The 25,445-nt window shown below is 33.8% G+C and overlaps 1 protein-coding gene and 1 long non-coding RNA gene across 2 annotated transcripts in view; both read right to left on the bottom strand.

Annotated features, from left to right (window-relative positions):
- Window positions 1-809: 809 nt before the first annotated feature.
- Window positions 810-25,445, bottom strand: part of ETNK1 (ethanolamine kinase 1) — a 48,561-nt gene continuing 23,925 nt past the window's right edge. Inside the window, exons 5-8 of the mRNA XM_059682380.1 lie at window positions 16,108-16,191; window positions 13,689-13,849; window positions 6,742-6,815; window positions 810-6,406 (exon numbers count right to left, since the gene is read on the bottom strand). Of these exons, the coding sequence (XP_059538363.1) occupies window positions 6,334-6,406; window positions 6,742-6,815; window positions 13,689-13,849; window positions 16,108-16,191 (392 nt within the window). The 3' untranslated portion in view covers window positions 810-6,333. The remainder of the gene's footprint in view (window positions 6,407-6,741; window positions 6,816-13,688; window positions 13,850-16,107; window positions 16,192-25,445) is intronic.
- Window positions 7,383-11,622, bottom strand: LOC132227376 (uncharacterized). The gene is made up of 2 exons (XR_009451175.1): window positions 10,470-11,622; window positions 7,383-9,192 (listed from the first exon to the last, which is right to left on the bottom strand). It is a non-coding gene; the product is annotated as an uncharacterized LOC132227376 (long non-coding RNA).

Raw genomic sequence — 25,445 nt, 5'->3', positions numbered from 1 at the left:
TGCCTCGGCCAGAGGAGTTGACCCTCATCACCCTCCGATCACCAATCACCGGATCGGCCCCTTGACCAGGCCTGAGGCCTCTGGCAGAGGTGTCAGGCCTGGGAAGGGGACCCCCAGCTCCCCGCGGTTGCAGGCTCCGCCCCTGCCCACGCCTAATGCCTCTGGCTGAGGCGTCCGGCCCGGGCAGCAGGGACCCGCAGCTGCAGCGGCCCCGCGATCGTGGGCTCCGCTTTAGGCCCAGGCAAGGGACCCCTAGCTCCCGGGACTGCCAGCTTCAACCGTGCCCAGCTCCCATTGCTGGCTCCACCCCTACTTCCTGCTATCACTGGCCAGGGCGGAAAAGGCGCCTGATTCTCCGATCATGGGCCCCAGGGCCGCCTTTGCCCTGCCCCCCAGCTCTTAGCTCCCCCCTGGGTTTCCGATCACTGTCAGTGGCAGGGGGCTTCTTCCTGCTTTCCCTTTCGCCTCCCTGCATTGTGCCTACATATGCAAATTAACCGCCATCTTGTTGTCAGTTAACTGCCAATCATAGTTGGCAGTTAATTTGCATATAGCCCTGATTAGCCAATGAAAAGGGTATCGTCGTACGCCAATTACCATTTTTCTCTTTTATTAGATAGGATAATATTCTATACTCTTGTCTCAGCCAAATTTTCGAAAGTAAACTTTTTTCAAAACCTTTAAACACTGTATTATAAAACCAGAGAATTGGAAATTTAAAGATGACTTCAAATATAGTTATACACTAACATTAAAGTCTTTTGTTTTTCCACACAAGCAAACCACAAAAATTAGTCGAAGTGACAAGATTTATGGAGACGCTGCAACTAGAACCCAACTTTATTGTTACAACCAACTTTTTATTTACAGAATATAAATCTTTTCAAAAAGATACATTCCTTCATTTAATCAATGGTAAAAGGCCTTATTACACAGAAATAAAGCCTAAACATCACATATTTTAAACAAAAATACAAACAGCTTCATTAAACGTTTACGAACATAGAGCAAAAACATTTTTACGTAAGCAGTTACATGAATGAGGCTGTTTTTTATTTTCTTCACTGGCAACCCCATTTTTGTCCACAGAACAAGTTTTACTTAAATTAACAGTAGTAAAAATGTAAAAATTAAATTTTAAACATGAAAATATGCAACAAAAAACAGGAAGTATCTTCATTACCAAACAAATCAACAAGTTCTCAGATACTTTCTGAGGCATATCAAAACACCTCCTTCAAAAGTTGCATTCATTTGAGAGGTATCAATACATTTTCAGTGCTGAGACTATTTGTAGCACTTACAGTATATACAAAGCAGCATACTACTATGGTTCACATTTGATACACAAATTTAAGCTTTCTGCCAGTTTCCCAATTTAACATACAACTACGGTAATGACAATTATTCACTGGGGTTTTTTGTTTTTTTTCCCTCCTGCACCTGAAATTATCATTTAAGAACATGGAATGATGCCATGTCTTCTTTTTTTAATGATATTTAAAATTCAAATATTTCACATCATGGAAACTTCATCCCGCTGTACAATGGCTCCTATATATAGTATAGTTTAAAAGTTTTCCCCTTGCAAATTCCACCAATTTATAGTTACTTTAGTACAAACAAAAAGAAATTTTTTCAGATTATTGTACAATAAAAATGTCAGTGTGTCACTACCAAAACTGAAGTAGCAGCACACCACAACCATGGCAAGCAAATATTCACATTTTCTCCACAGCTTTTTGGGTCTTTTCCAGGTCACGTGAACTAGCTTACATGGATACTATCAGGTCTCAACCTAGCTTTTAAAGTTCCTGTTAGAGTTTTAATATTTAACTAATGTAACAATCTAAATTAGTCAGCTTTTTCTTATTCATCACTAACTAGTTTAAATACACTATGTAACCTTTTCAATTTTTATACGTATTTTGTGTTTGTTAAAATGATTAATGGGTATATCATTAATGGATAAGATGTTAACAAAAACACTGAGTATTTTACACAATTTTTTTTGTAACTAGAAAAGCTATAGGATTCATAATTAACACATTTTATTTTAACCTGTTTGATACCATCAGTAGCATAGTAAGTGCATAGGAAAGAAGAGAAAGCAGATTTCAGCAATCTACTAAAAACTTTAATTTTGGATGCCCAACACAAATGGGTCTTCTCTATAAGCACTACTATTAGTTTTTCATTGAAATAGTGAAATTTTCTATTTCAAATTGTTACCCTAAAATAGAATTTTTAGCATGAAAATTGTGTTCAGGAAAATCTAATTCATTATGTAATGTATCTTATTAATTTCAGTTTTCTAGATTTCAAGTAATGCAATCCCAAGCATTTTCTTTTATACTAACACATTTTAGAGACTAAGCTTCAAAGACAGGGGGAAGTTCATTTAAAATAATTGATATACTTTTCTGTCCAAAGATATCAAACCGAAAACATAACACTATAAGGTGTTATATAAGAAGAAATAAAAAAGCAGTTCAATATAACTAATTTCTTTTTAAAAAAAACAAACAAAACAAAAAAAAATGCCTTGTGTAACTAAGTTTCCAGTCAAAGGACAATCTAAAATCTAATGAACTAAAGAAAAATCAGAGAAAATTAACTTTCAAATAACGATAAAGCTGCTTTAATCACATACTTCTAATTCCATTTTCATCTGTGCATAAGTTACTAGCATTTGCCTTTTGTATAAGTTGTGCAAGTTGGTGCCAATAACAAAACTCTCCTAGCACATAGCACTATTAACTTTGTCTATCAACTGAAGTCTGTATCACTTTGGAATGCAGTATAAAATGCTTATTAAAGGTAATTTAAAGCAGAAAATCAAACTGAGAGTATTGTCACTTATATTATAAAGGAATTAAAAATGATACAGAAGGCTTTGTGTAATGTAAAAAAGAAATACCTATATAATTAGTAAAGTGGAGGTTTTTAACTTGTAACAAAGTGTGTGGGGAATTTTTTAACTCTGAAAGTTTTAGTAACATATTTATGAACTTCAAATATTTTTAATCCAGAAAAAAAAAGTAAATAGCAATCATTAAAATATTACATCTTTTTGTTGTTTACAATCCCATAATAAACAACTTTATATCTAGAGAAGCCACATGAGATATGCTTTGGTTGAACTAAGAGCTATTATTTACCTATCTCCTGTATACATGGAATTTAGATTCACACTGAGATATCAAAAATTTCATATTTTTTGTTTTTATTGTAGAAAAAAGTTAACCTTGAAAATAGGATAATACTTCAGTTTGCAATCATTAAATTTTATTTTTAATTTGCTTTAGCTTGAAATCATGGAATGGAATTCTGTGCATATTAATTGATCACTTGCAGGAATCTAACCTCACAAAAACTAACAACTAAAGAATGAAGAAAAGTCATATTAGGCACTGAGAGGCTAAATAAATAAGTACTGACATTAACAAAAACTGATAAACCCTATCTCCAGTTCCTCTTGTTATCCTGCTGCGCAGCCAGAACTGCTGGCTGTTTCCAGTATAAAAACCAAAGAACTGGATCAGTTCCTTACAGAAAATTTTCTTTAAAAGGGAAGAGAATGAAAAACAATACACAATCTCATATGCAAGATACAATTCACACTAATTTACAAATTTTTATTTACACTGTTTTATATACATTCCAGGCAGACCTAGTTGATGAGTTTTGTGCTCATTTAGATCTCAAATGATCATGTGAACAGTATGATTTACTACCACATCTCTTTGATTTCCAGAAAATGGTGGTAGCATGGGGTTGGGTGTTGGGAGGTGGGGGAATCAAATATTACTGGTCAGGTAAACTCTAACAAGTATGTAGAGAACAAAGAGGAAAAAAATTGTGGAATTCTGCTTGTTAAAGCATCCAGGCCACTATGGTCTATTGACTAATAATGAGTATACATGAATGCCACTTTTCTAACAACCATTTTTGTATTTACAAAATGAGCTTACAAGTTGAGTTATTAGGTAAGGCATTCAAGTTCCTTAGCTTAACATAAAAAGGCAACAGACATCTCAAGAAGCCACAGGACACATTTTAGAAAGATGTCTTTCCTTTTGAATCTCTTAAATGGTCAACAAAAAGGAAAGCAATTTTGAACCCTATTAATAGCCTGCAGCATGATCCAAAAAAGATCTGTACAGAACTGGGAGCATCACAACATCCAAAATCTAACCAATGAGTGAGGGAAACACTTTAACTATCTGATTATGTTCCCAAGATCCACCGGATACTCCTAGGACTAGAGTGAGAGCCTTTATTACCCTTTACATTCACTTCTATATGATTCTTTCTGAAATGTTTATTATAGTGTCACAGCTAGTATGCACAGTTTATCAGCAATGACTCAGTGAATCTCTATTCAAAACAGTTTGAAGAATACGGAATAAGGTAGAAAAATGATCTTCTCTCCTCCATTGCAAATATATACTGTTGCACTTTAAGAAGTCATAAAGCAAAAAAATCAAGAGTTTTACATATTCTTCATAGTTGAAAATAATATTCCAACCACAGATGAAAATCCCACCAAAAACAATTTTTCAAGTACACTCTAACATTATATAAAAAGGTATTCATTGTTTAATTGGTTCCATTCAGTCAATTAAGTAAAATTCTATTGATTCTACAACAATGTGGTTTATAAAAACAGAAGTGAACATATTTAACATTGGGGAGGTAGAAAACAAATCTTGGTCTAACACTGTTATAGATATAAACAGATTTTTATATTCTATTTATGTAACTAGAATTTACCATTTAAAATGGCCTTTAAGTGTTTCTACTTAATTACCTTTAAACATCTTGAGATAACCCAAGTATTTTAAAGCACTTATCTGAGAATAGAAGTCATTTGGAATAATATATCAGACTCTCCAGAAGATTTCTCAGAGGATAATTTGTAGTTGCATATTCTGAATATGCAGATCCATTAAGCCAACTTTGTACATGGGCACTTATGTGACCAAAGTGAAAAGCTTGTCAGACTAATTTTCTAAGTAAAGACAACCATGACTACTCCACTCCACACGGCAGTCTTCAAAACATGAAACTTACTTATCCCAAAGATCTAACTCCCTTCCATATAATTATTACCATCCTCACTCCAAAAAAAAATTAAAAAATATACAAACAAAATCAAGAGAAATAAAAACAGAATCCTTCCTACAAGGAGTATTTCTGCTTAATTCACATTTTGATATATCATATTTTAAGTGTATAAGATCAATGCCTTAAATGTTCCTTATTTAATTCTTTTAACACCTCAACTTCTCTGAACCTACATGTATCAAGCAATCATTTGCTATCATTCCAAAGATATGGAGCCAAACTAAAACATGAAACCAAAATGTAAAAAATGAATCGACGGGGGTAAAACAGAATTAATCTAAATGACATTTTCTTGTTCCCACGTATGATAAACATTCTATCTTTGTTTCCAATATTAGCAATTGTTCTACTAGCTATTATTTAATAACAAAGACAGAGAACATCTTAATATGTAAAACAAAACATTTGGTTAGAAAAAACTTGATACACTAAAATCTTAAAAGCAAACTAGTAACTTAAATGACCACATTTAGTATATGAGAATATTATTAAATGCAGATTTTGGTGACACAAAATCATCCTATCTGTTCTAGGATTATACAGTAAATATTTATACTGCCAGACTCTGTAGGGAGAGGAGAATTAAATTCTAAGGTAAATTCCCCCCAAAGAAATAGTTTCCAATATTCAGTTCAAAAAGATGTACCACTACCATAGATAGTGAATGTGTCTCACACTCCTAAATAGGTATTTTTCAAAGAACATCCTATCTATACCAGTGTCTGGCATTTCAAGAGTAAATGATCCATTTTACTTACAGTGCATCAAGATAAAAAAGTTTCAATGAACACCTAGAACTTTTAACTAAAATTAATCTTATTAAAGTAAAAAAAAAAATGTTTTCCTCTGGAACATTTTCATTGCTTACACTTAACAGATGAAATAGATGAAAGCAGTCACAGAATCATGTTACATTTATAATAAATAATTCACATATAGCAGATTAAATTATCAAAAAGACTAAACTGACATCTTTATACCTATTTGTAGATTTAACAAATTTCTAATATACTGCATACTGACAGCAGTAGGTGTATTTTTTTACATCATTCAGTCTATTTAAAAAACAAATTGGTTGATAGAGGCATAATTTGTAAAGCAAGATAACCAAATTAAATAATAGAATCTTAATAATTGGCTTTTCGGGATTTTTCAAGAAAAGATTCACAAGCATTGTTCAGCTACTTGAGAATAATTACATCTTTACTCAGGCATTTTTAATGCAGTCACTTCAGGCTTCATTTTAAAGTACTGGTTAAAACGAACAATTGCATACCTAGTGAGAAAAAAAGAATAACAAAATTAGTCAAAGCTGAAAACTTAATCCTCCCTTTATTTCCACTTACCCCTCAACTAAATTTTTTTTTAAGTTTTACGATTTTTTTTCAAAAAACATATTTTTAGTTTATTGCACCACCTACTGGACAGCTTTCTAATATTAAGTGCATTTAACAGATTAAACCAGATTTCCTCTCAAACCATGTATTAAATGTATGTATCCTTTATAACATTTGATTGAAAATAATATCTACAATGTCCCCTATGAGTTTTCAATGATAATTCAAAAGAAAATAGAGACAAATATAATGCATACAGTAAAATTAAACTTACCCAAGGAAATCAAACTCAATAGTGGAGTATTTGGCTTGAATCAAAGCCCACAATCCCCAAAAGAAATGAGAAGCCTAAAAAGAAAGGCAGAAAAAACAAGAATTATAATAATTCATTTCTCTTTTTGATTTTTTTTTTTTTGTATTTTTAGAGAGAGCAGAAGGGAGAGAGGGGAGAGGGGAGATAGAAACATTGATGAAAGAGAAACATCAACATCAACCGACTGCCTCCTGCATACCTGCTACCAGGGATCAAGCCCACAACCTGGGCATGTGCCCTGACCTGGAATCGAACCATTTACCTCTTGGTGCATGAGTTGACGCTCAACCATGGAGTTATACAGGCCAGGCAACAATTCATTTCTTTGTAAAGCAAATATCATATTGTTGATTTTTCCCTTTTTCATCAATTCCATAAAAAATACTTTATTGATGCTTTTTATATAAAATATATAAAATAAGGTAATAATTAAGTGTACAGTTATCTAGGTAGCTATAAATCACTTTTGTCTACACCAAAAGAGGCTATAATAAACTACTGTCATTTAAAAACTGTAAACCAACTTCTATAATCTGTTTTATGTAGGCAGAGTTCAGCTTCAGCACTAATAGGTGTTGGTTCAGTGGCGTTTTTATTCAAGCTTATTTTTTTTTTTTTGGCAAAGAGTTTTTAATGATATTAATTGATAACAACCTCTCATATAAAATACATTATCAAAGGACTTGGTTACTTGACATAAAAATATAAACAAAATAAAAAATCCAAATCTCAAACCAAAAAAAAATTTAATGTGAAGAATGTTCTAGGGGGTGACAAACATCTGGAAACAATTTGTATTGATCCAACAATTCTGCATACCAACCACAACATAAAATACGTTATTTATGTTAGAGAAAAATGGGTCTTAGGAGAAAACAAATAGCTGTGTAATTAGGAGCTGTAAAATCATTGTATGCACCCTTTATGATCATTGTCAGTTAAACATGGTATTTGAAGATTCTGATAACACCAATACAACTTCCAAAAAATACTCTAACTAGAAGTATTATTTTAAAAACTTTTACCCTAAAAAAATTGCTTTTAAAAAGTCCGTTGTTATATTTACCCAAATACATGTAGGTTTATTTCTGGACTCTTAATTCTGTTCCATAGGTCCTTGTGTCTGTTTTTCTACCAATACCACATTGTTTTGATTATTATCACTTTGTAGTAAAACTTGAAGTTAGGGAATGTGATACCTAGGGCTTCATTCTTTCTTCGCAGGATTGTTTTGGCTATTTGAGGTCTTTTGTAGTTCCATACAAATCTGATAATTTTTTATTCTATTTCATTAAGAAACTTCATTGGCATTTTGATAGGGCTTGCATTGAATCTGTGTATTGCTTTAGGACATATTGTTGATTCTTCCAATCCATAAACAAAAATATCTATTTCATTGTGTGTTTTTTCAACCTTTTAAAATAATGTTTTGTAGTTTAAAGGAGCCACAAGCATAAAATGGAGGGAAAATGCTTCTTCAACAAATTGTGCTAAGAAAACTGGAGAGCCACACACAAAAGAATGAAACTAGACTACAGTTTGTCCCATACACAAACATTAACTCAAAATGGATCAAAAACCTAAATATAAGACCCAAAACAATGAACTACATAGAAGAAAAGATAGGTATTAAACTTATGATCTTAGTCTTAGAGGAAATTTTATAAATTTGACCCAAAAGGCAAGAGAAGTAAAGACAAAAATAAATGAATGGGACCATATAAAACTAAAAAGCGCCCTAACTGGTTTGGCTCAGTGGATAGAGCGTCGGCCTGCGGACTGAAAGGTCCCAGGTTCGATTCCGGTCAAGGGCATGTACCTTGGTTGTGGGCACATCCCCAGTAGGAGGTGTGCAGGAGACAGCTGATCAATGTTTCTCTCCCATCGATGTTTCTAATTCTCTATCCCTCTCCCTTTCTCTCTGTAAAAAATCAATAAAATATGAAGAAAAAAAACTAAAAAGCTTCTGCACAGCAAGAGAAATAGCCAACAAAACAAAAAGGCAACCAACCAAATGGAAGAAGATATTTGGAAACAACAGCTCCAACAAGGTGCTAATATCCAAAATATATAAAGAATTCATACAGCTCAACAATACACAAAAAACAATCCATTTAAAAAATGGGCAGAGGACCGGAACAGACACTTCGTTAAAGAAGACATACAAGTGGCCAAAACATTTATGAAAACATGCTTAACTTCATTAGCTGTTAGGGAAATGAAAATCAAAACTACAATGAGGTGACACATCACACTGTTAGAATGGCTATTATCAACAAGACAAGTAATACCAAGTGTTGGAAAGGTGTGGAGAAAAAGGAACCCTCATTCACTGATGATGGGAATGTAAACTGGTAAAACCACCATGGAAAACAGTAAGAAAGTTCCTCAAAAAATTAAGAACAGAGACCACTAGGGGGTGCACCAAGGAAGCATAACAAAATGCGGAGACAAAGAAGCAGGACAAAATTGTCAATGGAAGAAATAGAGTTCAGAACCACACTTTTAAGGTCTCTCAAGAACTGTTTAGAAGCTGCCGATAAACTTAATGAGATCTACACGAAAACTAATAAGACCCTCGATCTTATATTGGGGAACCAACTAGAAATTAAGCACACACGGACTGAAATAACGAATATTATACAGACGCCCGACAGCAGACCAGAGGAGCGCAAGAATCAAGTCAATGATTTGAAATGCGAGGAAGCAAAAAACATCCAACCGGAAAAGCAAAATGAAAAAAGAATCCAAAAATGCGAGGATAGCATAAGGAGCCTCTGGGACAGCTTCAAGCGTACCAACATCCGAATTATAGGGGTGCCAGAAGATGAGAGAGAGCAAGATATTGAAAACCTATTTGAAGAAATAATGACAGAAAACTTCCCCCACCTGGTGAAAGAAATGGACTTACAGGTCCAAGAAGCGCGGAGAACCCCAAACAAAAGGAATCCAAAGAGGACCACACCAAGACACATCATAATTAAAATGCCAAGAGCAAAAGATAAAGAGAGAATCTTAAAAACAGCAAGAGAAAGAAACTCAGTTACCTACAAGGGAATACCCATACGACTGTCAGCTGATTTCTCAACAGAAACTTTGCAGGCCAGAAGGGAGTGGCAAGAAATATTCAAAGTGATGAATACCAAGAACCTACAACCAAGATTACTTTACCCAGCAAAGCTATCATTCAGAACTGAAGGTCAGATAAAGAGCTTCACAGATAAGGAAAAGCTAAAGGAGTTCATCACCACCAAACCAGGATTATATGAAATGCTGAAAGGTATCCTTTAAGAAGAGGAAGAGGAAGAAAAAGGTAAAGATACAAATTATGAACAACAAATATGCATCTATCAACAAGTGAATCTAAGAATCAAGTGAATAAATAATCTGATGAACAGAATGAACTGTTGATTATAATAGAATCAGGGACATAGAAAGGGAATGGACTGACTATTCTTGGGGGGGAAAGGGGTGTGGGAGATGTGGGAAGAGACTGGACAAAAATCGTGCACCTATGGATGAGGACAGTGGGTGGGGAGTGAGGGCGGAGGGTGGGGCGGGAACTGGGAGGAGGGGAGTTATGGGGGGGAAAAAAAAGGAACAAATGTAATAATCTGAACAATAAAGATTTAATTTTAAAAAAAAGAAAAAAAAAAAAAAAAGAAAAAAAAAATTAAGAACATAGTTACCATATGACCCAGCAACCCTTCTTCTGAATATCTACCTGAAAAATCTTGAAAACATTTATTGGCAAAGATATATGCACCCCTATGTTCACTGCAGCATTATACATGGTAACCAAGACATGGAAACAACAAAAGTGTCCTTCGAAAGACGAAAGAAAAGTGATAAAGGTAGCAATACTTATATCGGACAAAATAGACCTCAAAGTGAAGGCCATAACAAGAGATAAGGAAGGCCACTTCATAGTACTAAAGGGATCGATACAACAAGAGGATATAACCCTGATAAACATATGCATCCAATGTAGGAGCACCCAAATACATAAAAAACCTCCTGGAAGGTATCAAGGGAGAGATCGACAACAATACAATCATAATAGGGGACTTTAATACACCACTGACATCACTGGATAAATCCTCTAGACAAAAAGTCAGCAAAGAAACATCAATCCTAAATGACTCACTAGATCAGATGGACTTAACTGACATCTTCAGAACATTTCACCCCAAAGCCGCAGAATATACGTTCTTCTCAAGTGCACATGGGACATTTTCAAAAATAGACCACACATTGGGTCACAAGCAAAGTCTCCCCAAATTCAAGAAGACTGAAATCATACCAAGCATCTTCTCAGATCACAATGGCATAATATTAGAAATAAACTACAATAAAAACAATCCAAAACACTCAACCACTTGGAAGCTGAATAGCATGTTATTAAATATTGATTGGGTTACCAATGAGATCAAAGAAGAAATTAAAAACATCCTGGAAAAAGATAAACAATCCAATCAAAAAATGGGCAAAGGACCAAAACAGACACTTTTCAAAAGAGGACATTCAGAAAGTCAAGAGACATATGAAAACATGCTCAAAGTCACTAATCATCCGAGAGATGCAAATCAAAACAACAATGAGGTATCATCTCACACCTGTCAGAATGGCTATCATCAACAAATCAACAAACGACAAGTGCTGGAGAGGATGTGGAGAAAAGGGAACACTCGTGCACTGCTGGTGGGAATGCAAACTGGTGCAGCCACTATGGAAGACAGTATGGAGTTTTCTCAAAAAGTTAAAAATGGAACTCCCATTTGACCCAGTGATCCCACTTCTAGGAATATATCCCAAGAAACCAGAAACACCAATTAGAAAGGATATATGGATCCCTATGTTCATAGCAGCACAATTTACCATAGCGAAGATCTGGAAACAGCCTAAGACTCACAATTGGCATTCAAGAGGGGCAGGAGGGAAAACAACAAACAGACAGTCTTGTGGGATTGAACCCTTAACCTGTGGACTCTGACACTATCTCCAGAACTGAGTTAAATTTGTAGGACACTCAGTCACTTCTGCTGAGAATTGGAAAATTACTTGATAGTGTAAAAATAACACACATCAGAGTAGTAATAATAGTATCTATACCTCCTATATAACAAACATTCAATAAAATATTAATTACTATGTTAAATTAAAATGATAAAGATTTTTTAAATGGCCTTCTTTTTACCTAAGTATCTTACACATATAATGAGTAGTAAATTATGAGATGAAACTAGAGGCCTGGTGCATGAAAATTTGTGCACTTGGGAGGGTCCCTCGGCCCGACCTGTGCCCTCTAGCAGTCCGGGATCTCTTGGGGGATGTCCACCTGTCGGCTTAGGCCTGTTCCCAGGGGGATGTGGCCTAAGTTGGCAGTCAGACATCCCTCTGGCAGCCCAGGAGCCCTTGGGGGATGTCCAACTGATGGCTTAGGCCCACAGTCGGATATTCTTAACGCTGCCAAGGAGGCAGGAGAGGCTCCCACCAACACTGCTGCGCTCGCAATCATCAGTCCAGCTTGTGGCTGAGTGGAGCTCCCCCTGTGGGAGTGCACTGACCACCAGAAGGGCAGCTACTACATTGAGCATCTGCCCCCTAGTGGTCAGTGCGCATCATAGTGACCAGTTGTTCTGCCGTTGGGGTCAATTCGCATATTACCCTTTTATTATAGAGGGTGCCTTTTTTTTTTTTTTGGAAAGTCTAAACAAACCCGGGGTTCTCAAAGCTGTCCATCAAATCCATGAGAGGTTCTTGAGACCCAAAACTACTTTCATAATATGTTACACCTGCCTTTTTGACTATGTTAACATTTGCACTGATGATTCAAAAACAATGGTATATGAAGCTACTGGTACCTTAGCATAAGTCAAGACAGTGATACTAAATTGTATTAGTGTAGTATCCTATATTCTTCATCACCACACACTCAAGAGTAAAATGTCAGTCTCACTAAAGAATGTCCTTAATGAAATCTTTAAAATTATTAATTTTATTAAATCTCTACCCGAGTGCATACTACTCTAACATTCTATGAAATTACATAGAAAGCACATATAAAGCACATCTACTACATACCCAAAAAATGGAGATTATCTCAAGAAAAGCATTTAAATGACTTGAGTTGTGAGCTCAACTTGAACATGTATAATGGAAAGCCGTATTTTACTTAAAAGAACGACAAACTAAAGTTATAAAACCAATAAACTTTTATCATGTTAACATTAAGATGTAATGATGAATGCGTTGTGGAAAACCTTGTTTCCCAATAATTTGTCCTTGAGTATGCTTTTCATAACATAAAGAAAAAAGAAGACATCTATAATAATAAAAGCATAATATGCTAATTAGACCAGACAGCAAACAACCTTCCGGTTAAAGCTCCAGCAGAGGGGGCCGAGGCAGAGGCAGTTAGGGGCGATCAGGCAGGCAGGCAGGCGAGCAGTTAGTGGTAATCAGGCAGGCGAGCAGTTAGGAGCCAGCGGTCCCGGATTGCAAGAGGGATGTCCGACTGCCCCAAGGGGTCCCAGGTTGCAAGAGGATGCAGTCTGGGGTGAGGGATTTCCCCCACCCCTCCTGTGCACAAATTTCATGCACTGGGCCTCTAATATAATATACAAACACTGATTCACAATTAGTCCTAACTCTAACTGGAATCCATTCATTAAACAAATAATTACTGGGCACTTATCAAATAGCCAGGCACTATTGTTCTAGGGGTTGGAAATATAGTTATGAATAAAAATCTTTGTCCTCAAAAATACTATAGTAGAAAAAATTGTAAAGAATCGCATTTTGTCATTATTTTGAACAAAATTCAAAACAGAAAACTGTTTTATAAGATGAAAATTTAAACAGTTGTTAAATCGTATAAAGAATCTTTTGTTAAAATTTAAACTTACCAAAGCAAACTGATTGACTTGAATGAAGAGTTTTTCTACCTCCTTTTCAGTAACTTCAGTCCCAAAGCCCTTATATTCTTTGTAGGCTTCAAGGTAAGAACGCAGCCACTGGTTCTGTAGTTCTCTACCTGGGTAGAGACTATAATCTACATCACTCACACCTAAAGTGAAAAAAAAGTGCAATGAAAATTTTAAAAACACATTCTCTTATGTATACTTTTAATTATTCTTACTATCTACATAATTTTCATAGAAAAAATAAAACATCTGGCTGAAATACTAGATTTAATTAGCATGTATTAAAATAAACCAAACAATCATAATGTATATTTAAGTTTGAATGCACAATACAGTTGACCACCATAATCAATTCACATTGCTTCAATTTTTCCTCAGTGTGAAGCTTGAACTACCTGCATCAAAAGCACCGAATATTTGTACTAAACAGCCCAGAAGATTCTTGTGCACATTAGTATCTACAGCATTTCCTACAACTGTGGCTCAAAATCTTTCTTGACTATTGCTCACAGGGTAAGAAAGACATTTTATATTGAAACCTCATACACATACCTGATATTAAGTTTTACAAACCATATTTACCCTAGCTATATGTTACAACTCCAACATTTTCTACTACTTATTTTCTGGTCCTTGCTCTAAAATAATTACCCCACAAATTTGATCTTATCATCTGCAGTTTGCAAAAACTAGCCCAGAAGATAAAGTTCATACTATTTTGCCTAACATTCAAGGTTCTTCGTAATTTGGTCCAAATTTACTTCTCTGATCTTATAACCTATTCTCCTGCATGAATTTCATATCCGATAAAAATAAGTACACTCATCTTGGAAGTTTTCTCCCTTCTTCCTATAGTACCCTCCTTTCTCTTCTATCTGTATATGCAAATGCTACCTAACTCTCAAGTGTTACCTTTTTTCTATGCTACCTTTCAACTGTTAGTTTAATTTCTTTTCTACACAAAATCATACTAAGATCGGTGAAGTTTCCTCTTTCATATCCATAGCAGTGACTATCCTTAATACTAACACAATGATTATTCATTATATAAACAGCTGCTTTCCCTTCCTACAGAGATGTGGAAATATGTACAGTATATATGTAGAGATATGACATGCATATGATAAGCATGGTGTAGGGAAATTATTGAATATGTGTAAATTGAAACTTTTCCTCAACTTTTTTTCCAGCCGGTAACCTAAAGCATATTAAAATATATGAATGCATGAAAAAAAAATATATGAATGCATGAATGTATACAAACACAAATTCAGCAATGAAAAATTCCTGCTAGGTGTAAACCATCTAGGGGAATTTCCTATTCCTTAGTTCTAGAGCATTTCATGTTTCTAAGTATAGTCATAAAATGTATTTTAAATTAATTCCATTTACATTAGAAAACCTAAACCTTTTATACTTGACAGTACTAATGGAATAACTTTCAGGGGCAAAAACGACCAGCTTTTCAATTATTCATAGTCAAAGACAAAAAAAAACACACACATAAAAACCCCTCAAGCTTTTTAATTAACCAACATTTCAAAAGCCCAATTACACAATGGAAATAGCAAAGGCTTTTAAATTATTTTTAAAATTGGTTTCAAATCATAGTCTCTGTATTTTACTGTACCCTTGATGAGTTATTTTCCTCATCTGTATACTGGGAATATTACCTAACTTAAAAAATTGTTGTAGAGGAAAAAAATAAGGTAAAATAAGACTTATAAAAGCACCTTGCACTGTGTCAGGGCCTAATAAAAGCCTTAATAATTATTTCTTACTTGAGACCTGATACACAAAATTCGTGCAAGAGTAGGCTTTCCTTTCCCCGGCTGCCGGTACCGCTTCCCTCTAGCAGCCAGGACACGGGCTTCCCTCACAGCCCTGGTTTAGTCCGGAAGGTCATCCAGAAGGACGTCTGGAAGGATGTCTGATCTAATTAGCATATTGTGCTTTTATTATTATAGACTTCCCTTGAGACATTAATGAAGTCTTCTCTATGCTCCAGTAATAAATAAAAACAAATAAAGAACAAAGATCAGCCGAAACCGGTTTGGCTCAGTGGATAGAGCGTCGGTCTGTGGACTGAAAGGTCCCAGGTTCGATTCCGGTCAAGGGCATGTACCTGGGTTGCGGGCACATCCCCAGTAGGAGATGTGCGGGAGGCAGCTGATCGATGTTTCTCTCTCATCGATGTTTCTAACTCCCTATCTCTCTCCCTTCCTCTCTGTAAAAAACCAATAAAATATACTTAAAAAAAAAAAAAAGAACAAAGATCAGAAAAATGTTAATAGAATTGTGCTCCTCTTCCCAGTTTATCTATTTTAAAGAAAAAAAAATTCTAGAAGTGTCAGATCAAAGTTACATTATGCTATTCTACTAGTTAAGCCCTGGATTTTACCTGCAAATTCATTGAAATGATTTCCAATATCATATGCCAGGTAGTTGTATCCAGAATATTCATAATCAATGAACTGTACATCACCTATGTGAGACACAAAAACAAAGACATAAGAAATCACATATAAGATCAGAAAAACCCTAAGCTATTTGTAATTAAATAGCTTTTAATATTTTGTCTCATTGTACGTGCTTGGTTACATGCACTTCTGAGACAATACAGGGTAAGGCTGTGAATTTATGGCAATGAGCTTTACAAAATTCAATTAGGTATCTTTGTCAACAGCTTCTTTATGAACATTAATGTTCACTATAATTAAGAAAAGTCAAAATACTGTACACAGTCATTCTCCAAATTCAAACAAAAGCAAAATGTCTTTCACCACATGGGGGCATCAGTTACTTAAAAATTCAAGTTTAATTAGAAATGAAAACTATCTTTGGAAATTATTATCTAAGCAATATTTTTAAAAAATCTGATACTCTAACAAGTGAACTAACAAGCTAACCTACATATAGGAATCAAATATAAACTTTGAAAGACTTGAATTCTGTGAATCCTGCAGTTATGCTATTAATGCTTGCTGATCAACTTAACAATATCCCTAATTAAAGAATTTAGCTGCAATCAAGTTTTAAGATTGTCTTAGAATGAATGCCATATAACTAAAGTTTCTAATACATACCTGAGCAGCATTAAAGTGGTTGTTTTATCTTTTCTAAAAAAACAAAGGTACACTGACCACTATAGGAGATCTGGGGCTCAACAGATTCATGTTGTTGATTTTAAGAGACAAGAGAAAATGCTGAGAGCAAGAGAGACCGAGAGTGAGAGAGAGAATATGAATCTAAATGGGTCATACTATCTATAGCAGATATCATACACTCAAAGGCTTACAAGGGCCAACAGTTAAAATGAATACATACACAGAGACACTGTAAGAAGAGTTTGTAAGCTGCAACTGTGAAAATAAATAGCATATGCCTGGTTACCCCGTCTTTTAAAGATAGATCATACTAAGGTAACAAACTCCTGGTCTTATACACACTGGCTTTCCTCCCTCCCAAAAAAAAGATCTTTTGAACTATAATGTCTTGATACATATATGTACGTTTAATTTGGGATATATGTTGATCATATTCAAACTCAGAAAAACAGAATTTATGACAAAAAAAGTCACAACAAATGAAGTATTTTACATAAAAGTAAATTTTTAATGTAATTGTATTTAATATATCATTATAAACTTGTATAAATAATAGTCAAGTCTAAAATAAAGTGAGAATCTAAGTATCAAAGTTCAGTTATCAAAATCTGTATGCATACTGACAAAATAAATAAGATTTTAAAATGTTGGTAACTACAATAAATCACTGCAATTCAAACATCATAAATATTGTATTCCTGAATTCACAAAAAATAATCCCATGGAAAGTCTTAAAGTTAACCAAATCACTCTACTAAAGTGTAGAATAAGAAGACAGAGCGTGTTTCAACCAGTCACTTTAAATTATTTTCTGGCCCTGACCGGTTTGGCTCAGTGGATAGAGCGTCAGCCTGCAGACTCAAGAGTCCCAGGTTCAATTCCAGTCAAGGGCATGTACCTTGGTTGCGGGCACATCCCCAGTAGGGAGTGTGCAGGAGTCAGCTGATCGATGTCTCTCTCTCATCGATGTTTCTAACTCTCTATCCCTCTCCCTTCCTCTCTGTAAAAAAAATTAATAAAATATATTTAAATTATTTTCTGGTTACCCTTGGGAATGAGAGTAAAGATCACTATCATGATAAAACACTTTGCAGCCATGAAAAAAATTTTTCATTTTCAAAGATGATTTAATGACCAGAAGAATTAGAAATGTTATATGAAAAAGATACAAAATAGTAAATGCCAATAATCCAATTTATTAAAATATTTTGCCTAGCCGAAACCGGTTTGGCTCAGTGGATAGAGCGTCGGCCTGCGGACTGAAGGGTCCCGGGTTCGATTCCGGTCAAGGGCATGTACCTGGGTTGCGGGCACATCCCCAGTGGGAGATGTGCAGGAGGCAGCTGATCGATGTTTCTCTCTCATCGATGTTTCTAACTTTCTATCTCTCTCCCTTCCTCTCTGTGAAAAATCAATAAAATATATTTAAAAAAAATATATTATGCCTAAAGAGGAAAAAATAAATAAAAATAATACATGGGGAGTGGGGGGGTGGGGGGGAGATGAGTGGAAATAAAATATTTCAACTGGTTTCATTACCAGTGTGACATATGACCCTTTTTCCTTTATATTTTAAATTCTTTACAATAAACATACTTTTAAGAGGGGAAAAAAGATAGTTTAAAAAATTAAGATGAATTCTTTACAAAACTGTAGATAGGTAAGAGACTAAAACACAATGATTTGGGAGATGCCTATTCACTTGGTCTACATGAAATCAGAATTCAAGATTTACCAAGTTGCACAACCGAACTAATGAGACAGTTTTAATATTAAAATGTTTTCATTGCAGCTGTTGATTGTTTTAGCTCTTTAAACAAAATTCTTGTAAAGCTCATATTAACTGTTACATGCCAATAAAAATACACAGCCCAGTCCTGAAGTTTACTTGCCACATAAACAAGTTTCTATTTCAACTTTCAAAATTATATTTAGAATTTGGCAAATAAGTTAAAATGGCAGGTAAAACATGCCTGCTTATATATACAACTTAAATAAAGCATAGATCATTTTAATAACAGTTAAAATCTGTTTCAGTATGAATGTTTTAGCAATGACTTTTTGTAGTAGCATTAATTCATTAAAACTATCCTTTATTTTTATATGCTATGTCCAGTTTATAAATAATGAAATTTTAAAAATAAGAAAATGAAGCTAAGAAGATACAGATGAGGCTGTTACCAGGCTCCGTGCATGTGAACAAGTGATGCGATAAACCTCCAGTCAGTGCGTTTAAGAAGCACGGGGTGCGCCGCCACATGGCAGCAACAATGGCATACCTAATCTGTAGCAGATGAAGAAAATTTGGCAAACTCACATTTTACAAGACACAAAGCTTAAAAGGAAAAAATTTTTAAATCCGCATTAACTATTCTTTTTCAAACTATTGCAAACAAAGTGGAACTCAACCTTAAATTTAATCTTCTGCAACAAAGTAAAATTAAAGACGCCTACTTCCCTTACTTTGGGTGCCAGAAAAATCAAATTACTACAAAATGCTTTCTACTAACAGAAAGCATACTAAACCTTTTTTCTTCTACAGATTTAACTTCTGACTTCTAATATTTCCAATTATTTAGAGGAACGTTGACATCACTATTAACAATCGTTTATATGGCATGATTATCTTGTTATTTCTTTAAAACAAAGTTTTAATAGGATTTTAAGGATGGAAAATAATGAGAATACTCCTTAAATTTTTATACAACATTTTATATGTATATGCATTTTCTGAGGAGATTCTCAAGTCTCCAAATTCTCAAGGGATCCTTGACCTCTGAAAAGTAAAGGAGTAGTGCTTTAAAGGCTAAGACTATATATTATTTATCTTTATTAATTACCACACTGACTAGCGCATAATAAGTAAAGCGTAAGATTATTGAATAAAATAATTTATTCAATTTTTAAAAGCTACATTTTTCATTACTATATTTCTTGTTTATCTTCACAGTAATAAAATCTACTCACTACCTAAACAAATTGTTAAAATCTCAGTATAGCTGAAAATAGCCCATTTTTAAAGTACTTTAAAACCAAAAATATATATATTAACTAAGACTATAATTCACATGACATTCATTTGGACTCCTTTATTTTACTGTTGCTAAGAAGAAAGGAGGAAAGATAAAAAGTAAAATAACCAATATAAGAACCTGAAAATCTTTCTAACTTACTCTACTTCGTCTGTAGTTTTATGTACTATGTATGTACTATGAGTATACTAATATTAGCAACATGCTTTCTTTCTTACACAGAAAAAAATAAATACTCTGCTCTGGGAAACTATCCCTCTGGTTTTCAGTAGTAGCTTCACCATAGCACTCATCCTTCTGAATGTAAATATCTGTTTCATAATCCAACTCCTCCACTACAGGACGTATGGCTTCCTGAAAGGGCAGTAAGTCCCTCTCATCTTTCATCATACAATCCTCAGAGCAATACCTAGCACACAGGAAGTATTAAAATGCTAGTGGAATAAATGAAAGTTTTTCAGAGAATGCTGGAGGCACAATGCTAACACACGTTTAAATGTGTGTGGGGAGAATAAGCATGAAAGAACAAAGGGTGGCATTTTTGACATTCATATTCAAGTTTATGATTGAATATACAATGGGACTGAATGTATGTACAGAAAACATTAAACTACTATTTTAGGTAGCTATTTTTATAATCCATTTAAGTTTTTTATTACCTGATTTAGGGATATTTTATTTTATGCCAATTATGACCTGAAATACAAGTTAAAACAAAGTTTAACTATCCTTCATAAAAATTCCACCCTGTAAAATATAGGTTACCAAATACAAAAATAAATTTGTATTTATTTAAATTTTAAAATAAAACCAAATAAAAAACTACCTCTCTCCTAAGTTATTAAAATGTCAGTAAAACAACCACAATAATGCCTTTTCATGAATAACAGAATGGATAGGATTTAGAGCCAATCAAGTGACGAAGAATAGTGACTCACCCATTTTCTATTTATATTGTGTAAAACTAAAGAAAAACCTGGTTTACACTGTAATTCCCAGAAAAATCTTTTCTTTCCATTCATTTGTATTTCCTTAAATAGCTGTAACTCAGCTTCTTATATTTTGCAGACATAGCAAATAAACAATGATTGCCATTCTTGAAACTTAAAGTTATATATTAGATCTTTATATGAGCTTTTATGAAGAAATGGGGAGGGGGAAAATGAAACCACCTCCAGTTAACACTATGACAAAGCATTAAGACATGAGACAACAAACTAAAAAACTTCAGCAATTATTTCTAACATGTCAGCAACTAAAGGTTTATTTGAAATTAAAATATTAGATTTAAAATGAGGTAATAAGCATTATTACTATTTGTTCTACTTAGTATAAATTATTTTTAAATTGATCATTGATGAATTTAAAAGATGACTAGTGACTGGTAAGTCTTATCTTACAGTTCAGGAGCAAGAACCACTGCTTTTGATTTTCTTATTATGTAACAATCCTATCATCGTATCATTAAGTAGTCTTTTCTTACCTTTTTAAGAAGTCATGTCACTGAAGGCGAGAAATGGGCTGCTGTTTTTAAAAACCACCTAAATTCTGGGACTAACTTTTCAAAAATCTTGACAGCTACCATCAACTTCAGAAAGGAAGCTCACTCTTCTCTCATATTCCTGAGTCCTGTCAACTGACATGGTGAGAAGAGGCAGTGGCAGTATTTCTTCCTGTAATGCCTACCATTCCTATAACATTCACAGGTGAAAATGCCTATAAACTGCAGGGTGCTCATAGTCTTCATGTGTGTCTATATGTGAATATGTAGTTATATAGTATATACATACATACACACATACATACATTCTTAAACTTAAAATTAATCACTCAAGGTACAGTTACCATAGAATCTTTAAGTTGCACTGAAAGACAAACTGCATTGTCATTGCATACCTAGGAGCCAAAATTCTCCTAGTTATAGTACATAATTAACCTTCCTACTTACAGTAACCATTTTAACAGTCAGATACATTTTATAAAATGGATCCTAGACACAAAATACAGGTGTTGGCAAACTATGTATGCTGAGTCCAAATCCAGCCAGCCCATTGCCTGCTTTTGTAAATGAAATTTTACTGGAATACAGCCAGACATATTTATGTATTATCTAAGGCTATGTTTGCACTACAACAGAGTTGCACAGTTGCAACAGAGACTATAATATGGAATGCAGAGCCTAAAATAAGTACTATCTAGCCCAAGCATGTCAAACTCAAAGACTAACAAGGGGCAAATAAACAAGGTTTAAGTTTATGTGGGCCACATAAAAACAAAAGCTTCAATTTTCATAGAAACATAGGTTTATTTAGATTAGACACATGCTGAATACAAAGGGCTAAAATAAATGAGTAATCGTTAGCATAAAATAGAACATTTCAATAAAAATTAATTTTTTCTTAATCATTAACTTACCAGACACTGAATAACTGCACAAATAAGCGTAACGCAAATAAACCCATTTTTTCTTGTTCTCTGAAAGCAAAATATTTCCTATTGCACACACCAAACAAATCAGTACAAGACTAATGATGTGGCAATCAGCTGCTAAAATATTCGCTGCTAGTATTAGTGGAGAGAAATGGTGCGCCTACGCCTAAGACGTGTAAGGAAAATGAATGCAACACGACTACAGTAATCAGTCATGAGCAAACGTTGTAGTTCATTATTAATAATTATGTATAACAGGATATTGTAAAAATTTAAGTTATGAAATTTTTTATTAAAACTCTTTACATACCATTATTTTGGTTGGGCCACAAAAATATTCATTGTGGGCCTCATGCAGCCCACAGGCCACGAGTTTGACATGCTTGTTCTAACCCCTTACAGAAAAAGTTTGCCAACCCTTCTCATGGTAAAAATACCTGTAACTGACAGCTGCCTAGTACGTAGTCCAGTGCTGTATACCTGATAAGCATGATCAGAAAACATCTGAAGTAGATATCATCTAAGTTGAAAATAAAGCAAACTAAAGTTCTAGACTATCAGCAATATAGGTACTGCCTGGAACTCTCTGCTAAACATGCAGATTCTTAAGCTCATCTATAGAAATTTTTGTTCATTTGGTCTTGGACTTTTTTTTTCCAGTAACCTAGATGATTCTGGCACAGAACCAAATATAAATACTGAATATAGAGATAAAATGACTTTTCTCAGGGGTGGGGATTGTCCTGCCCGGGGGCCGTATAAAGCCTGCAAAATCATTTGGTCTGGCCCTGTCAAGGCATTAGGGGTAAGTTAATTAAATGTCTGACCAAATATAGCAGGCTAATTTTTAAGGTGATAATTTTGTATGGCCCGCAAATAATGCTCTAAATATCCATATGGCTCTTGGCAGAAAAGAGGTTCTCACCCCTGACTTATCTAATACCACTTTCTTCCATATGTGATTGAGAAGAAATGTGAACCAAGGTGTGCTCCATTCCAAAAGTCTATGTTCTAACTTCTCCTGATTATAACTAAGCTTTAATATATCTGCTTTTAAGAGTTAACGTAAAGATTTTTAAAACCAAGTTACAATATACAAAATCTAAGTTATTATGGTTGAAAAATACACGTGGAAACATTGATAATCCAGTTTAAATTTATGAAGTTTAACTAAAATTTGCACTTCTGAGATATTAAGGATCTAAGACATACAACAGAGATACTAAGCTTGATGATGTCAAGGCCAGTTCCTTGGCTTTCATCTCATTATTTTTATATATTTATAGCTCATAGGTGAGTATAAAATCGTGAGGTCCTGAGCTCAAATTACAAAAAGTGATAAACTTATTTTGAACATAATATGCAGCTTAATAATTTATTCTATGTAGAAATTATTTTAACCCCAAAAGATTCAACACTTGGCTTTTAGATGCTGTACAAGGTGACGAGTTAAGGTAAAGAACTTTGAGATACATATTTCTCACTTTAATTATTCTTCTGATTGCAGCCATAAGTAAATACTAATGCTAAGCTACAGTCTATTTTTTGCTACTAAATTTTATAGAATTTACATTCTTTTAAAGTCTGAGGCATGGTATCTTCCCCTTATAAAGACAAATACGTCATACAGTAATGTTACCTCAAAAGATTAGCTAATTTGAAACAAAATGAGATAATAATAAACAGAAAAGGCTTGTCACAAGATTCCAACCACATTTTCTTAATGCTTATCAACTTACAACATAAGAATTGATTTTTTTTTAAGTGGATGTCATGGAATTCACACTAGCCTTTCTAACAAACACTATAAAACCATTGGTAAGTAAAAACAACAAAACATCTCCATAACTAACACACAAACAAACTCAAAGACAAGAAACAAATGGTATATAACAGACTTCTGAAGAAGGACAAACTATAAAATATATATCAAAATAATATTTGTTGAACGTTGAAATTTATTGTGTAGAAAAAAAAATTAGACACAAAAGTATGATTTAGGTAATTCTTGGTAAATATAAACAAATGACAATTTTGAATTCCTAAAGCCAAACTGAAGCATAAAAATTTATTTCAAAATATGAGAACTTTTCATATCACTGATCAATAGTTTAGATAGGCAACTGGTAAAATTAAAACATAAAAATGTACTTTTAATAACTAAGACAAAGTAATATGATTTTTTTGGTCCCTTCTGTTTTAGTTTTATAAATAAATTTGTTCTATGAAATGAATATGCAAAAGAAACATAAAAGTATGAAAGTTAAAATTATATTCCAAAAGAAATAGACTCTCTTTGATTAACTTGCAGTTAAAAATAAAGCTGAGTGTCCACTTCAAGCGCAAGATGAAGTCCCTCACTTGAAATTCCATTACATAAAATAATGTGTTATTTGGTCTTACACTGAACTTAAAAACTAATACATTCCTTTAACGTACAACGAATACTTGTCTCACAAATGGCACTGAGATTTGGTTACTAGTATATAATGTAGTACATATAGTCTATGGCAATAATATATAATAAATGGACAATAATAAACTAAAGGACACTGTCAAGTACTTAATGGTTTAGGTTACTCCTAAAGTTTTAAGAAAATAATTCTACACAAAAAATTCCAGATATTCAAAATAAAGATGTTAGCTTAGTGTATTTTTAAATAAGGAAATCTCTAAACTGCATTAAAATAGCAAATATAAAAGTTACTCAAATGTTTTTGAAAATAGATGCTTCAGGCTACCACCCTTGACAGTGTTCTTTACTTGGTTTTCTTCAAGTAAAGCAAGTTACAAATATCCACCACCTCTTATTAGAATAGTCTCAACTTACAATCTATTAATAATCGTCACAAATATTAATGTAACATAACTATGACCATTTAATCAGAATTCTTTGGCTTTAGTATCTTCACAACAACACACTTTTGATTCAAAACAATCTTCCAACTATAATGATTATCTTCAAAACTGATTTCCTATAAAATGCAATAGCTTCAGTTTCAAACAGACTTTTTGCATACTAATCTTTCAATCAAAATTGTATTTTTATATTTCAGTTTAGTACTGAAGGACATCTGTTTAGCAACCAAACCTCAAACCACTCTATCCAATAATAATACAACCAAGTGTTTCTGAAATATAAAACAGAGAATTTGAATATAGAAAGATAT

Source organism: Myotis daubentonii, chromosome 2 (genome assembly GCF_963259705.1).
Source record: "Myotis daubentonii chromosome 2, mMyoDau2.1, whole genome shotgun sequence".
In the NCBI taxonomy this organism is placed as follows: domain Eukaryota; kingdom Metazoa; phylum Chordata; class Mammalia; order Chiroptera; family Vespertilionidae; genus Myotis; species Myotis daubentonii.
Note: the sequence above shows the minus strand (reverse complement) of the source record. Positions and strands in the feature narration are given on the sequence as shown.